General features: G+C 42.8%; 1 protein-coding gene and 1 long non-coding RNA gene across 13 annotated transcripts in view; one reads left to right on the top strand and one right to left on the bottom strand.

Moving 5' to 3' along the window:
- KAT6A (lysine acetyltransferase 6A) overlaps positions 1-14,233 on the bottom strand; it is an 81,742-nt gene extending 67,509 nt beyond the window's left edge. The window contains exons 1-2 of one of the 4 annotated variants that reach the window (XM_073325195.1): positions 14,143-14,233; positions 11,625-12,556 (exon numbers count right to left, since the gene is read on the bottom strand). In XM_073325195.1, coding sequence (XP_073181296.1) covers positions 11,625-12,227 — 603 coding nt within the window. In that variant the 5' untranslated portion in view covers positions 12,228-12,556; positions 14,143-14,233. The other 3 variants (XM_073325198.1, XM_073325199.1, XM_073325197.1) reach the window with 3 other exon arrangements.
- A 524-nt stretch (positions 14,234-14,757) lies between these two features.
- The window catches only part of LOC140903488 (uncharacterized), a 28,206-nt gene continuing 25,006 nt past the window's right edge, over positions 14,758-17,957 (top strand). For 6 of the 9 annotated variants that reach the window (XR_013635050.1, XR_012156258.2, XR_012156260.2 and 3 more), the window contains exon 1: positions 14,758-17,941. This is a non-coding gene — a long non-coding RNA (uncharacterized LOC140903488). The remainder of the gene's footprint in view (positions 17,942-17,957) is intronic. The other 3 variants (XR_012156263.2, XR_012156257.2, XR_012156259.2) reach the window with 3 other exon arrangements.

Genomic DNA, 17,957 nt, shown 5'->3' with positions numbered 1-17,957 from the left:
CAGCCAATGAAGTATGGAGTTGGGTTCCAATTCCCCAATCTGCATGCAGATCATATCTGGCCCTTTGATTCAGGACTCTTAATACTAGTTACTGATAATAATATGAAGTTTTTCTCTACCCAAAGCAGCATTCTGCAAATATCCCCTGCCTTGCTCTTGTTGCAGGTACTTCCCCAATTTTTCACGAAAGCTATGGTGTCATCTTTACGCGTGAGGAGTCTGAAAATTGTAGCTGGTCATAACACTCCTTTTCAGCTAGTGAGATTTTTCTCCAAGAGGCCATAGCTTTATACAGCCATGGCAGAGAAATATATCAACCAAACCACCAGCATTATGTTGGTTCAAAATCCCAACCCCTGCTGAACACCAGTAAATAAATGTCTTTTTATCGTTTCTAACAATAACAAGGTTTCTTCTGGTCATTACGCAAATAATTTCCACAATCAAAGTGACTCTTTCTAGCTTTGGGTACTATTACAGCTTCAGGCCATGATTAGTCATTCCTGTCACAGGTAAGAAACAACACCTTGATCAGAGTCTGAATCTGAACTGCCATTAACACAGGAGCATCCAATATGATACAGCGCCTTACATAAAAACACTGCCTGACGAAGACAGAGTGGTTATAAAGGGATTAAAAAGACATCAGAATTCACTGTCTGGTGAAAAATTTGAACTTAAGAATTCTATTTCCAATTTACTCAGCCCTACCACACAGGTGAAATTATGGGTTTCAGAGTAGCAGCCGTGTTAGTCTGTATCCGCAAAAAGAAAAGGAGTACTTGTGGCACCTTAGAGACTAACAAATTTATTTGAGCATAAGCTTTCGTGAAACTATGTGATCCAGCCTCACAACTACAGTTAAGCTCTATTTACCTAATTATGCAATGCAAAGAACTAACTCTACATATACCCCTTCTCTACCAAAAGCCACTATAAACAGCTTTCTCAGGCGTCCCTTCACAGCAAGATTTAACCAAGTCTCATGTCCTTGAGCCATAGTCTTCATGAATATGTTCAACACAGCACAAAGCCTTCAGACTCACTCTCCTTCCCTATCCCATGTACTGACTGGACAAGCATATAGATCAGTCCTCCAGAGCACAGAAAAAGCCCTGACACATACAAAAAGATCCCCTCCACCACCAGCAAACATATTTGCTGCTGATAGACTGGATATGCACAGGTATCCTGTTTGCCTTACAGGCAGACGAAACGTCCTTGCTGACTGAGAGGTAAGCTAGTCACCACAGTTTTACTGATGGACAATTAAGAGAATATACAATATTGTAACACATCCAAATATAATACAAGAAATATCTTTCTATTTTTCTCTATGTAGACGAAGATAACCCAGATACCACTATCTCTCTTTTGTATGTATATTAATGGTCATCACATCCTGAAGCTTACACAGACCATTTAGGAGTAATATTCCCTCTTTTTCTTTCATACACTCTCCCAGGGAGTTCACTCCAATCATATAAGTTGGCAGACACAAGCCCTCATTCAAAGCCCACCAACGTTAAACACTTAGGAGGAAGCCTTGAAGATTTTAAGAATCCACATGGCTGACAATCCATTCTTTAAAAAAATCTTAAAAAAAGAAAAAAATCCCACAACAAACAAGTTCACAACCCCTCAACTGGAGGTGCTGTGCAAAAGAGTTGAGACTTCTAAAACCAGACTGGACCAAACACTAGAAAGCAAGGGCAAGGAGTCAGAATGGGTGACCCTTTCTACGATTCGCAGAACCCCTGTAATTTCGGCAATATCCATTTTATAGGTAAGTAAACAAAGTGGTGGATTAAATTGCCCAGGGCCCAGTAAAGGAACTAACAAGCCAGGAGAATCAACTCCCAGTCCCACATTTAAGTAACAATACTCTGTGTACATAGCAGTACAGTGAGATATGGAATTTGTTCTGCCCAATTAATTCTTAAAAATGTGCTGAACTGATAAGGGAGTATGCACAATTAAGAAAGCATAGTGACAGGTTTCAGAGTAACAGCCGTGTTAGTCTGTATTCGCAAAAAGAAAAGGAGGACTTGTGGCACCTTAGAGACTAACCAATTTATTAGAGCATAAGCTTTCGTGAGCTACAGCTCACGTCTTCAGATGCATATCTGCCTGCTGCAGTTTCCACGATATGCATCTGAAGAAGTGAGCTGTAGCTCACGAAAGCTTATGCTCTAATAAATTGGTTAGTCTCTAAGGTGCCACAAGTCCTCCTTTTCTTTTTAAGAAAGCATAGGTGATTCAGAAGAATTCCAGCATGTGTGGTACACATCTAACACTGCCTACACTACTATGGCAAAACTTCTTAAGCAGTCTACAGGTTTTACTGTATTACGGATAAATACTGCGGATCTCTGGATAATGAACAGGCTTTAAACTAACACCATTCCTACAGTATCCCACCTGATGTGGGCAGCAGAACTGGCATCTGCTCCACAGAAAGGTATTCACATATCCTCCAAGATCCCTTAGGGGATAAGGATTCTCACTGTAGTCCTCAGATTTGGAAAATAAAGGGACAAAGCTGCTAAGTAAAACAGAATGGAGATTAACACTACTTATAACAGCTCTCTAGGTCAAATTTAGTTCATGATCCTTTGGAAATGCAAACAGCAATACACACCGACCTACCTTCTCTGCAGAGAGAGCAGAGGTCAAAGGAATTCTGTCACACACAGGATTTGTATTGCCATATTTTCTATTGCTAGCATATCAAGTATTTCTTTTTTAATAAGAATTCAGAATTTTCCTTTGGCTAATAGGCAATTATTTTATCCAAAGTTTAAACCATTCTTAACTAGCTCATTTCAACCACAGCAGTGACATTCAGGGAGTGGAAAAACGAAAGCAGTGCATCAACTTAGCCAGGAACCTGGAGGCGAGTTGGTGACCTGCTGTCATTCTCAGTGCTGTTTGTTCTCCTTACGTAACAGCTTTAACACCAGAATCAAGCTCTTGTGTACTTAGCAACGTACTCCAGCATCCACCCTCCCAGTCTGTCCATATTTTAAAGCTCTCTGTGATAAATAAGGTTCCTTTATTAACTGCACTTCAGGGATGTGCCATTCCACATCCGCCAACAGTCTGCTGCATAGAAAGTACAAACACTAGGGTTCCAGCCAACATGCTGGGCCAATTTCATTTCATTAAAGGTCGGTATCCTGTATTCAACTCCTATTGAAATTGTGTCCAAATATGCTGTTTAGAACCCAATTTTTCTAACGTGCACAGCTGAGACAACTCTATCACCACAACACTCCAATGTCTTTGCATAGGCTCACCAACTTTTGGATTTTTTTTTAGCACCAATATTCCAGAGTCAGCCACGCCCTTTGACAAAGTCCCACACAGACTGTGCTGCCCTCATAGTGCATTGTCTCCTGTTACTATCAAGGAAACCCAAATACGGAATCCATTTCTGACACCTTTGTTATTAGAAACTACTTCACTTGTTCATTAAAATCAAGCAAATCAAGTTTACAGTAATTTTATGACACTTGGGTTTCCAGAGTTAAACAAAGTGCAGATGGAGGCCATCTGTTAGAAGCCATGACTTTCCTGTCAGAGGAGAACAGTCTCCCCTTTCCAAGGAACAAGCTGGAACAGAGCAAATCCTAATCCTGCTCCAGCTGGGAGCCAATGCCAGCACAACTAGACTCTGAGTCTAATTACATCACTGTAGCTGCTGCAGATCCTTTGTGCACAGTCTCCAGCATGTGAATAAAGCCCCCTCCTCCCCAGACCATCCACAACGCATATCTGCCTTTGACAAGTGAGTTTTCTTCTTGGATAAATGAAGTTTAGCTTTAACTTTGACAATCCTGGCCTAGAGCTGCCTCTGTGTTTTTTGCGACGGGGCAGGAGAGCCCCACAAGAACAAGACCTTAAGGATGTTGTGTCCATTATATTCTCCAATACAAGTGACAAACCTATAGTGCAATAAATATAGACGGATACAAATAGCAGCTAGTTTGCTTACTAATTTTGCACAGCCATATCAGATATGCTCCTTATGGCAAATAGATTATTACTGCACTAAAGTAAACACTTCTCCCATGACACTATTCAATGATAGAAACTCTCCTACTGTTCAGCACCAGAATTGCTTGTGCATAGTTCTGTGATTATAGGAACATCTCCTACAGGATAGTGTTTAAATATTTTCAGAATAACACAACCCTCTCTACTTTTAACTGACATAATAAAAATTCCATGGAAAGTAGAAATGGGAATCAAATGGGAAAGTAGAAATGGGAATCACAAGCGGTACAGGTCCTTCCAGGTGATTTTAAAAAGACTGTCCCATTCTCATTCATGCCGGAAATGCCCAGCTTCCTCACCAATATGTTGATAAATGCAAAGTAATACATACTGGAAACCATAATCTCAACTATACATACAAAATGATGGGGTCTAAATTAGCTGTTACCACTCAAGAAAGATCTTGGAGTCATTGTGGATAGGTCTCTGCAAACATCTGCTCAATGTGCAGTGGCAGTCAAAAATGCTAATGCAATGTTAGCAACCATTAGGAAAGGGGTAGATAATAAGACAGTAAATATCATAATGTCACTATATTAATCCATGGTACACCCACACTTTGAATACTGTGTGCAGTTCTGGTCGTCCCATCTCAAAAACATACATTAGAAATGGAAAAGGTACAGAGAAGGGCAACAAAAATTATTAAGGGTATGGAACAGCTTCCGTATGAGGAGAGATTAAAAAGACTGGGACTGTTCAGCTTGGAAAACACACGACTAAGGTGGGATACGATAGAGGTCTATAAAATCATGAATGGTGTGGAGAAAGTGAATAAGGAAGTGCTATCCACCCCTTCACATAACACAAGAACCAGAAGTTGCCAAATGAAAACAACATGCAGCAGGTTTAAGACAAACGAAGGGAAGTACCTCTTTACACAATGCACAGTCAACCTGTGGAACACGTTGCCAGGAGATGTTGTGAAAGGTCAGAACTATAACTGGGCTCAAAAAAGATTTAGATAAGTTCATTGAGGATAGGTCCATCAATGGCTATTAGTCAAGATGGTCAGGGATGCAACTGCATGCTCTGGGTGTCCCTAAGCCTATGACTGCCAGATGCTAGGACTGGAAGACGGGATGAATCACTTGAGAATTGTCCTATTCTGTTCATTCCCTTTGAAGCATCTAGCAGTGGCCACTGTTGGAAAACAGGATACTGTGCTAGATGGACTGTTGGTCTGACCCAGTATGGCCATTCTTACATTCTAACTACTCAGAAGAACATAAGAACGGCCATACTGGGTCAGACCTTTCTAACTATAAGACAAAACTTTCTAACTACCGTATAAGACAACTGGACAATACTGTCAGGAATAGTCCAGGTTTACTTGGTCCTGCAATAGCACAGGAGGCTAGACTTGATGACTTCTCAGGGTCCCTTCCACCCTTACATTTCTATGATTCTGTGATTCCATAGTACAGTTTAATTCCTGAAAACAGGCCACCAGGACAGGGACAGTCTCTCCGCTAAGCAATATCATTCATCAGGACAAAATAAAAGTTAACTACGAAAACATTATTCGGTCAAGTCAAATAGCAATGCTGGTTAAAAATAAGCCAGCCTGCAATTTCTTTATGACTTTTGGAGAATCCTGAATTTCGGGAATCAGGACTTTGGGGTTCTATAAGAACTTTGCCACTAATGTGCAGTGTAACCCTGGGCATCAGTTCACCTGTCTATAAAACAGGGATAACATCTACTGTATCATAAACAGACTTAAAGTAACAGTCCACAGCACCACATATAATTGTACTGCAACCTTTAGCACCATTAGGGTAGAATATTGTATCTTATTAATGAAAAAAAACTACATTGATGGAATCTTAAAGTTACATTAAAATCAAGGTCGTACAGCAAAAATAACTGACATGTTGCATATGAGATGAGTAAATTTTATTCCTGTTGCTTGTTAAACATTTCTGTTGTTTAGTAAATACAATAAAATATGCAACATCTGCTATGTGGCCAACTTATAGTTGCTGTAATAAGATTATCTTCTGCATTTGACTTCTTTTAAACTATGCAACCTTAACACTGCATTAATAAAGTAATGCAATATACTTGAGCTTCTCACAGGTTGTTTAAGGGACTGCAAATGAAAAAAGGGAGAAAACCACTGCACTAGTTCAACCTCTGTCCTTGCTCCCAAATCCCTCAATCACACACTAGGCAACTTACAGATTGTGCCAAACAACCCTCATAGCGGCCTAGGCTTCACCTTCTGTCAGGCTCAATCATGATAGTATATACGCTATACGTTTTGAGATCTTGGAACTATGGATGTAGTGTTTTGCTCCTACTGTTGCTAGGATAGAATAGAGTCAAAAACTCAGCTATGACTAGTTTCAGAGTAGCAGCCGCGTTACTCTGTATTTGCAAAAAGAAAAGGAGTACTTGTGGCACCTTAGAGACTAGCCAATTTATTTGAGTATAAGCTTCCGTGAGCTACAGCTCTCATTGGATGCATTCAGTGGAAAATACAGCGGGGAGATTTATATACACAGAGAACATGAAACAATGGGTGTTATCATACACACTGTAAGGAGAGGGATCACGTAAGATGAGCTAATACCAGCAGGAGAGCTGGCTCATCTTAACTGATCACTCTCCTTACAGTGTGTATGAGAAAGCCCATTGTTTCATGTTCTCTGTGTATATAAATCTCCCCACTTTGTATTTTCCACTGAATGCATCCGATGAAGTGAGCCGTAGCTCACGAAAGCTTATGCTCAAATAAATTGGTTAGTCTCTAAGGTGCCACAAGTCCTCCTTTTCTTTTAGCTATGACTAGGTAGCTAGTGTGCTGTGAAGGATGCTTATCATACAGATTAGAACAATCTTACTGTTATCTTGTGCTTCCCCCCATGTTTGTTGTAACCACCTGTTCTATACTTAAATTGTAAGCTTTTTGGAGCAGTGACTGTATTTATTATGTGTTTTTACAGTGCCTAGCACAGGGAGTCTGGGGCCTGCAGGAGCTACCACACTAGAAGTAGTTAATTATGAGTTCTCCTGTGACAAATGTTATCAGTTGATGAAGAGCCTTTAAACCAGAAACCTGTGGTCAGATGTGCAGATTTAACAGGTGCTTAGAATACAATGCAGTCCCTTGGCAAGAAAAATTAGAAATCCCTGCTTTTTGATGCAAAGTTGCTTATTTTGAGATTTTCAATACCCAGGGAAGACTTTCTTTTGAAATACTGCAATTCCCTCTACAAATATCCAGAATCTCACAAAAGCTCTAGGAAATTTCCCAGCATTAAACACAGTACATAACACATATTTCATATATGCAAACTTACTTAGATATGAATTACTGTTTACGTTTCACAATTCAGTCAAATTAACCACAGAGCTCAAACACAAGTAATCTTATGAGAAATTAACATTTATTGCCGGACACTTGCAAACTTTTGTACCTGAAGTTAAGCACAGAACTAAAAGTATTGCTGCACAGATATATGAAGTAAAGAAATAGCAGGTAGGACAGAAACTTATCACGTAAAAACTAAAACGATCTTAAAACAGCTATGTTAACCACACCCCAATTATCCCAGAACATTTCAGCCTGTTGCTCTCCAATTTACTGTACAAGCCTACCCCAACAGAAAATAGGGCCAACAGAAGCTACAGAATAAAGCATAGAGAAGTGAACAACAATAACAAAAAAAGACAATACTTTCCACCTACTAGAGAACAGAAATGAGGGCAAGCACAGCACTTTAGAACTTTAAGGTGTCTATGATTAACTATCATCATAAACAGATGATACCAAACCTCAGTGCTGAATTCTGCATCGAAAATCCGTTTCAAAATCTAGATAATGTTTCTGGGAGACTTCAGACTTAGCAGTTGGGAGGGTGTTTCTATTGCATTAATCTCTGAAGCCAAAGTTTATGTTTTGGATTTTTCCTTGCCTTGAATGCTTATGCGGTATTAAAAGGACACTCAGCTAAAATTTGGCATAAAAGTTATATTTTACAAAAAGAGGTTTTCTTTACACGTCAATAGAAACATTTTTAAATAAACCTTCCCCTGGAGGGTTTGCAACCCAAACATAACTGTGCACTTAACATGAGAACCTGAAAGTGAAACTGACTAGAAACTAGTTATAGACAATTGATACTTGGTTTTCAGTTTCATTGTTCAAGCTAAGAGAAATGCACATACTAAATTGCAAAAGACATAAATTAGATTTGTCAAGTGTCCTGTTTCTAACTTAAAGCATTATTAATAGTGTAGCAAAGAAAGTTCATTGAAAAATTCCTGGGTAAAATTTTCTACATCAAGTGCCCACACTTGGCTCCTAAATCCATATTTAAGCACCTAAATAAGTATGGCGCATTCATCAAAGATGCTGAGTACTTGCAGTGTTTACTGACTTCAGAGGAAACTCTTTTTGCTCAGCATCTCTGAAAGTCAGGCTAGCGTTATTTAGATAACTAAACATTGCTTTAGGATCCTAAATTTGAACCATATGATTCTTTAAACTGGCAACATCCCTTTAACAGTTATTTAAATACAATGAAAGGTTAAGAGAAAGTGGCAGTGGGGAAACCCAAATGATCTCTCTTTTATTCATGGTTTTTCTAGACTGATTGAGGTTCATCTGTTGCAAATAAATGTTAAAATTATACAATTATCACTCTTCTAAAAACATAGGTAGGATGAACAGCTCAGGGGATTGATTATAATACAGTGAGCCTTTCACATCTGGATTGCTAGTTCAAATCCAGCCCAGAACAGCAGTGAGTGAAAGTAACCACCAACTAATGGCTATTCCATACATGGTCTACAAAGGAAATAAATTGTGTCTCAGGTCAATTCCTACTAGACAGTTCTTCACACTCAAAGGGTATGATAACACTACAATTAAACATCCATGGCTGGCCCATGTCATTCAACTCTGGCTCAGGCTATGGAGCCATTAATTGCGGCGTAGATTTTCGGGCTCGGGTTGGAACCTGGGCTCTGAGACCCTGCTCCCCTGCAGATTCCCAGAGAGCCAGGGCTCCAGCCTGAGCCCAAAAATCTACACACAATTAAATGGCCCCAGAGCCTGAGTCCAAGTCAGCTGACAGTGGTCAGCCTTAGGTTTTCAATTGCAGCGTTGACATAGTCTCAGTTATGGTCTTTGGGTAATTAACCACCTTGTTGATAGTTTCAGCAGCAAATCCATGCCCTGAATTGGATACAGAGACTGAGCTCTCTTCTCAACCTGAGCCATCTCACTATATCACAGTCAAAGGCTATGAGGGGGAACACTGTACTACCATTACTCGTACTGTACTTGTTCTGTGGATAACGGAACTAAAGTCTCCAGGGCTGACAATAAACATCAGATTCATTAAAACAAAAGGGCAACAGAAACAAAGAATATCTTTCTCAACCTTTAACATTCAAATAAATTACAAAAAGTTGGATGTCCTGCCTTTGTCACATTACAAGTACATCCCTCCCCATCACGCAAATGCCTGTGGCTTTAACTATGTCATGACCTGCAGACCAATTAGAACTGGCAGTAATGACCCTAGTGAAGCAGGTTAGAAACTCAGCATGGGTCATGCAGCGTACGCCAAGAGTATTTGAAGAGAAACATTGTGGAGTTCAAGAAGGAGCATAGTTAAAGTCAGCAGGATTGGTCATTATAGTTTTCTTCAGTACATGGCCAGATGAACTTTCTGTCATAGCTCCAGTGCAGAGGTTACAGGAGAAATCTCAGATCTGAGCAGTTACAAGGAAGTGCATGTGTTCGTTATTCCAGAGGGGGTTGGGCATTTTAAATCATCTTTATTGAAATTTTCATTAATGTTTTACTGGGGGATATACTTGGGGAACAAAAAAAATAAGACACAGGATTTGTGGTATTCCATATTCCTTCACCGCATTTACACACCCTCATTTTAAGACACTGCCATGGAATAATCCCACTGAAGGATCATACTGGTGCCACAGTATTAATACACAACCCGCTCCACAGCCTAGATATTCTCTGTCAGACAGCTGACACTAAGATGTGCTATGGTTTCCCACTGTTACTACCATCAGTTCAGCTGCTACTGGTTTTACTGCTTGTGTACACACATTTCCATACTGCTATAACTATTTTGGTTTAGTAACCAATATTGTTAAAGTAGTACAAAAACTGTGTAGACCAGACTTTACTAATAGTAAGAACATTATTTTAGACTAGAGTAGACAGAGTTCCAGGAAGCCACAGGGATTAAGTATACTGTTCTCTAATCCTACTCAGTGCAGGTCTACGTCCCACAGTGCTGAAAGTAACAGTGCTCTGTTTACAATAGTGCTCTCACCTGTACAGTCATTGGTGGATTTTCACTAGTGGTAGCAGTAGTGGGAAATTTTAGAAAAGAAACTTCCTAATGCCATCAAGGCCTCAAAGCTTTTTAAGACCATAGGAAAGAACCCTGCCTGGAGCATGAAGCTGATTAGAGAGGCATTGAGATCTCATCAGTAACAAAAGGACGTCAGCAACAAGACCCCTCCATCAGAGTTGAAAATAATTTAGCCAGTAGTGTGGATGGGACAAAAACACTTTCAGCACTGTTGCAGAAGGCATTAGAGACTTGCAGTGCAAAGAGATCCTTTGTTGGCAACTCTTGTCTTTACTTGAAAATAAACTCATTGACATAACATCCCCAGTGGTAAAACAGGGGCAAGAAAGAAACTGACTGGGTGTCAATTTCACTCTGCCAACTTGTTGATGAAGTTGGAGAGGTCAAAAATCTTATACAGAGAGAGGAATAGAAAGAAACAAGCCAAAAATAAGCACAGAAAAGGAGACACTAAAATACAGAAGATAAGTGTTTCATTTTACAATGAGTCTATACCTGAGTTTCTGTATGACACAGTAAAAATAACTTGATTTCACTAAGATACATAAGAAGTGTTCATTCCACTATTACCTTCCCTGTACCCTATCTCTTCCCTCATTTGCTCTATCCAACTGTTGACTTTTCAGAAGCTAAAACTTAATTCTTTGAGGCAAGAACCCTCATTCATTATGTGCGCTAAAAAAACACTTAGCACAATAGGGTTCAGATAGATGATTAGGGCTTCTAGATGGTATCAGAATACAAATAAATAATAAAATAATGGGTCCAAAATAGTGAATTGGGCTGGTAGCTAAATGAAACTTAATCCAATTTGAAAATCCATCCAATTTGAAAGTGTGTGAGGATAATTCTCTACTTTTCCTATTGATATAAATGGAGTTAAACATATACATACATACACAACCTTGTATTCTGGAGAGTCTCCAACCAACCCTTTGATTCAACACCATGAATACTGGGGAGGGAAATTTGTCATTTGCAGTTTCCAAGCGGCAGGCACAAATTACCAATCATGAGGTTTTCTCTGCTCATGCTCAGAAACTGGGAGGAAACAGAACCATTCATTTGCTGTAGAGTTCTCAAAGCCTCCTGCCCATTTTCAACTTACCAGTTACATATTAAAGAGAGTGACCTCAAATTTTGAGCCTGTATCACCATGTTTCATCAGCTCCAAGGAAATGTTGGTGTATACTTGGCTCTTACCTTATCCTTTTCATGAGGAAGGAGTGACACTGGAGGCAGACAGGAAAGAGACTCACAACTCTCTTTCCCATCAGCATTGATGGCTGCTTTAGTGTTGAGTTGGTACAAAGGTCCATCTTTAAGGAGTCTGCCGTGGCCAACAGCACGCTTGACAGCCAGTCGCAATTGCTGGTGAAAAATGGAAGTGCCACTACCTCCAAACAATGTAGACACATCCTTCTGACCTTTCAAAAAGCGTTCAATATTCTTCAAGGATGAACCACTGGACTCTGCCAAGCCCTCAATTGCCCGTTTGATCAGTTTATTCCAGTCCACGTTTGGCTTACCATCCAACTTTCCATGGTTTCGAGGTTTAGGAAGTGCTATTCTCCCAGGATTATCAGGATCCTTGTAGGAATTGAGACCTTTGTTGGAGACTTTTAATATAGTTCCATCTTTAACACTCAATTCTAGTTGTTCCAGAACAGTTTTACGGTCCAAACCATGGGATGAAGACACTGCATTGCATATCCTCTCCTCTGAAGGGCGCTGTTTTTGCTTCTTCACCTTTTTGATCGCCTCCAAAATCCACTCCGTATACAGCGGGTTAGCGAGTTTTACCATGGTGAAGAATTCTGTATATCCATAGAGTCGTTATCCTTTATCCCGATGCTGAATAAGTTTCACACCGTGGGAAAACAGATTTTTGGAGGATGGGAACCAGTTAACCATAGCATACACGTTTTTGGAGCTGAATTACTCTGTTTCTCAAACATTAATATTTTTAAACTGAAAGTAGAAAAATGATATATTCTGTTAGGAATTTCTTCATGCTTTCAATAAATCCATCAACAGCTCCAGAGCAAGGTTTTCACGAAGTTGTAAAGAACTCAGCACTTCTCACCTCAGCTTTGGATTTCCAATCTCACATCAGCAAAACTGGAACATTAAATCTGAAAGAAAATGAGAAAATAGTCACACCCACAAAGAAAGTCACAAGTGTCCCATTCCAGTTTGTATATTCACAAATATACAAGAATATTGTAAGTTCTTCTAATCTATCACTGAAGTTTTGAAGCACATTTTATAACAATACTGAAGTAACATTTAGGCTATGTCTTCACTTAAAAACAAAGTTTGGATTTTACATTGAGACAGCTAACAATGTAAAATCCTACTGGAGATAAAGCACTGTAGTTTCTGCCTGGATGTAGCTAGTCAACATAACTCCCAGGTGGGAGATATAGGGTTGACCTCAGTTAGCTACATCAAGGTAAAAACTACCTGGTGCCTTACCTCCATTACAATTTTATATCATGACAGCTATCCTGATGCAATAAACGCACCTAATTTTGCAGTGAAGACATAGCCTTAACCTGAGACTTCAATACAAAGTAACTAAAGGATTCTGACTGCCACAGGCAGATGGTACTTTTTGCCTCTTGCATTGACATTCAAGGAGTTGTGAACAGTTTATTGCAAACATCACCATTTTTATAGGTGAGATTTTATAAGTTCCAAGTTAGTCAACATATTACCTCTAGCTCTTCCTTCCCGTACCCTGCTTTCTAGTAACTGTTAGAGAATCTGTCAGTAACAAAGGATTTTAAAACACCAAAATTAGATCATCTACACTGTCCCCCACATACAGGTTTAAGTTTAATAATTAGGTAGAAGTTTAGAACCTCTGCCTAAAACAAAATCTACACAGAAGGAAAATAGTATTTAAATAAGGGTTGTATTACCACTATAACAGACATAAGGGTAGGTATGACCACACATACACCTGTCTGCACTTTTCTGTTTAAACTGTACCTGGCAGGGGATGCCCCGAGCCACCCCGTACATGGACCCCAGGGAAGGGGACCCTGCGATCTGCCATCAGGACATTTCACTGTCCTTGAACACTCTTAATAGCGAGGCCAGGCTGAGGCTGGTGTCTCACAGGGGTGATGGCCCCAGTGCCAGAGGTCACTCACTCATTCTCCAGCTGCATCACAAGTACCCCTGCACCTGTCACAGCCGCTCCCCACCCGTGCTATGGGGTGGGCCACAGTACAGAAGTGCCCACGGGATGGCGCCCCCGGCCGGACACCCCGGACTCTGTCCCGGGGAATCAGGGCACCGACCCCAGCGGCAGACGGCACCCCGGGGGCACGGCGCTGCCCTCCCCCTAGTAATGGGCAGTCCAGCCCGGACCAGTGTTCCCGCATCGCCGGGCCCGCCAGAGCCGCGCCACCAGGAGCCGCAGTCGGAGGCCGACTCAGCCCAAGCGCCGCGGCCCGCGCCGCCGGCCTCATCCGCGGCCTCCCGTGGGCGCCGCCTGCTCGGCTGCTGGGCTGGAGCGCGCTGCGGGGGAGCGCGGCGGCCGGGCCCGGGCTTGGCGCAGAGCGGCGGCGGGGCCGGAACAGGCCGCGGGGCCTGGAGCACCCAGCGGGCCTCCCGCTCCCTCGGGCGGCAGGGCCCAGCCAGCCGCCGGCCCCCGGCCCCCGCGGCGCCGGGCACCCGAGCCAAGAGCGGCCGAGACGACGCCACTTACCGGGGCCTGCGAGAGACGCAAACCGCGAGCCGGAGGCCGGACGGCGGCGAAGCCCCAAACTGACACGGCGGCCATCTTGGGTCCGGAGCGCTGCGGCGGGGGGAGGGGGCGATGGAGGGGAATCGCCTGCGGCGGGAGGGGGATTCGCCGAGAGAATAGCCTGGCTGCGCGGGGTCGGGGAGCCGCCGGGGTGCCGGGCCGAGAGCAGCGCGCCTGAGGGGAGCGAGCGGGCCAGCCGGAGGAGGGAAGGAGCTGGGGGAGGGGTTGTGAGGGGCTGGGGAGTGGTCTGGGGGGAAGAGGGGTTTGGGGAGAAGGGTCTAGGGGAGGGTAGAGGGGGATGGGGAGGGGCGGGGGGTTTGGAGGGGAGGAGGGGGTCTGTGGGGGACGGGGGGGTGGGGAGGGGTTTATTTATGGGGGAATGGAGGGGGTTGGGGAAAGGGCTGTGGGAGGGATGGAAAGGCTTGGGTGGTGGTTGGGGGGATGGAAGAGTTTGGGGAGAGGATGAACAAGCAGGAGGAGTGATAGGGGTGGATGGGGTTTGAGGAAGGGTTGACAGGAATGGGGCAGGGGATAGATAACTGGAGGGAGGGATGGGGGGTTAGAGGGAGAGGGGATAAGGAATCATGTGTGATCTGATAATTAGCGGGACTGGAGGACCCCCGCAGTGATCTAGGCCCAGTACTAGACAGGGATGGTAAAATGGACAAGTGTTCAATAAATATTTCTGTCCTGTATTTGTAAAGAAGTGGCATGGCATATCCATATCTTACAATATTAAAGAAATACTTTCTATTTCAACAGTAACTGTGGAGGATGCCAAACAGCATCCGCTAAAATTGGAGCTCGTCTACACTTGAAATGGTACAGCGGCACAGCCGCAGTGCTTCAGTGTAGACACTCACTTCTGCAACAGGAGAGGTTCTCCTGTCACTATAGTTAATCCACTTCCCCCAGGAGATGGTAGCCAGATCGGCAGAAGAATCTTTCAATTGATTTAGTGCTGGTCTACTCCAGGGGTTAGGTCCGCTTAACTACATCACTCAGGGGTGTGGATTTTTCACACCCCTGAGCGACGTAGCTGGGTTGACTTAACTTTGTATAGACCTGACCTTAAACTTTTTAAATATGTAGGAGTGGGGCCATGTTTACACTACAAACTTACACAAGTGATGTTGGCATAAAGCTGTCACAGTTAGTATGGCACTTGTATTCATGCATACTTGGCTTCTTGTGTCAGCGCTGTGCATATTCACCAGGAGTGCTTGTGTCAATGCACAGTGCAGTGCTCCATGGGTCGGTATCCCAGTGCGCAACCTGACACCATCCAGCACACTGTCTTTTGGAAAGTTTTGGCAATACATTGTGGGGCAGAAAGGAGTTGTTCAGGGGTGACTGGTAGCAAGGGGTTAACCTCCCGCCATGCAACTGTCTCCGTCTCATAATGTCACTTATATCCCATACTTTTCAGACCTTTTTTAAAAATCCCACAAAGCCACACAGCCTTTCTCGCTGTCAGCCATCTCTGACAGACTCTCCACTATTGTCATAAGCATTACAAGGACAGGACATGCATTCCTCCAGTATTTGTAGAGCTGCAAGAAGAACTGAATGAGCAGGTAACATGGTGAGTTATTGGAGGACAAGCTGCTGCGGGACATAGAAAGAAACAATTCAAGGTTGTTGATGGCATTCACAGAGCAGCTGCTGCGGCTGGAGCACTGCACCTGCATGGGATTGTATTGTAATACAGGTTTGGGATGAGGAGCATTGGCTGTAGAACTTTCAAATGCACAAGGTCCCATTTCTGGATGTGAGTGCCGAGCTCGCCCCAGGACTCCAGTGCCGGGACACTAAAATGAGAGTTGCACTGGCAGTAGAGAAGCTAGTGGCAATTGCACTGTGGAAACTCGCAGAGCTGGATTGCTACCAGTCATTGGGAAATCATTTTGGAGATGGAAAATCCACTGTGGGGTCTGTTGTCATGCAAGTGTGCAGGGCCATTAATCATCTCCTGCTATGTAGGACTGTGACTCTCGGCAATGTGCAGGACGTAGTGGATGGATTTTCAGCAGTGAGGTTCCCAAACTGCGGTGGAGCAATAGACAGCACACACATCCCTATTTTGGTACCAGACCACCTTGCCACAGAGTATATCAACAGAAAGGGCTACTTTTTTATGGTTATGCAAGCATTGGTGGATCGCTGGGGTTGCTTCACTGACGTCAATTTTAGCTAGTCAGGGAAGGTCCATGATGCTCATATCTTTAAGAACACAGGACTGTTCAGAAAGCTACAAACAGAGACTTTCTTGCTCAAATGGCAAATTAACTACGGTGATGTTGAATTGCCAATAGTGATCCTGGAGGACCCAGCCTACCCCTTGCCCCCGGCTCATGAAGCTGTAGACCAACCACCTTGATAGCGCCAAGGAAAGAGTCGACCACCAGCTCAGGAGGTGCAGAATGACAGTTGAGTGTGCTTTTGGTAAATTGAAGGTACACTGATGTTGTTTACTCACAAAAATGGATCTCGATGAAAAACAAATCCCAATGGTTCTTCCTTCCTGCTGTGTCCTGCACATTTGTGAAGCAAAGGGGGAAAAGTTGCCACCAGGATGGATGGTTGAGGTGGAGCGGCTGTCTGCTGAGTTTGAACAGCCAGACACAAGGGCTATTAGAAAAGCTCAATGCAGATCTATACGGTTCAGGGAGGCTTTGAAAGAGCTCTTTAATGGTAAGCCACAGTAATGCATTTTGTTGTACTGTGCTCTACCTGGCCCTTCTCTTTTGGGGCGTGTTAGGAATTATGTGGTGTACATTTATGAATATAATGCTGTTAATTCACCTATGAATTTTTTTATGCTTGCTGTACATTTAGGATTTTTACACCGTTACTGGTCATATGAGTTATGTCATACCTGTACAGTAACAAGTGGGTGCTTTCAGAACTGCTAGGCATTCCGCAGCTTATGCTGTGAACTAATAAAGATTAATTTCCAAATAATAGAATTTTATTCAGTAACAAAACCAGTGCAAAGAAAAGTTTGTGCAGTTTAAAAACAAATACATTAAAAACTTAATACATTAATGGAAGGGACCTTAACAAAGGGAAAAAATATTCATGCCATTTTACCTATACATATAGCAACCATCACTTTCACAGGTCAATGCCTGTGAAGCTGTGATTGTCCTTAATGTCCATGGTGTGGAATGGTAGGGGTAGATATGTGGCCCCTGATATCAGGTGGAATGTTGAGGGCGCTTTAGGGAGATGCTGTAATAAGTTCTCCATGGACTGCTATAGGAGGTGAACCTATGATTGTTGAACCTGTAGGTCCACAAGAGTCTGCAGCATCTGTGTTTGCTGCCGGAGAAGCTCCATTACATCCTGGTGCATCTCCCTCTCCTTTTACTGCTGAAATTCCTGGTCCTTTCTCTTGTCTGCTCTTTCCTTCTCCAGGTTGTTTGCAGTGTTCACCCTCCAGGCCCTGTGCTCACAGTCTGATGCAGCACGGGCTTGCAGGATTGCACTGAACATGTCATCCCAAATTGTCTTATTTTTTCTCCTTATCTGACTCCCCTTCCCACAGGTGTGGAAGGGGAACCCCTTAAGGCCGCAACAGCAGCAGCTACAGATAAAACATACAGAGATACCATTGTCAATATAGTCACAACAGAAAGTAAAAGTTAAGATTCAGAGCTCCCTTCCCTTGCTCCTCTAAAGATTTAAACAAGACATGCTTATTGACACTTCTGCTTCAGAATGCTTGTGCACGTCCCCACTCACAGCACCAGTTGTGGTGAGTATAGCTTACC

Source organism: Lepidochelys kempii, chromosome 26 (genome assembly GCF_965140285.1).
Source record: "Lepidochelys kempii isolate rLepKem1 chromosome 26, rLepKem1.hap1, whole genome shotgun sequence".
Taxonomy (NCBI): domain Eukaryota; kingdom Metazoa; phylum Chordata; order Testudines; family Cheloniidae; genus Lepidochelys; species Lepidochelys kempii.
This window is presented reverse-complemented; position numbering and strand designations above follow the sequence as displayed.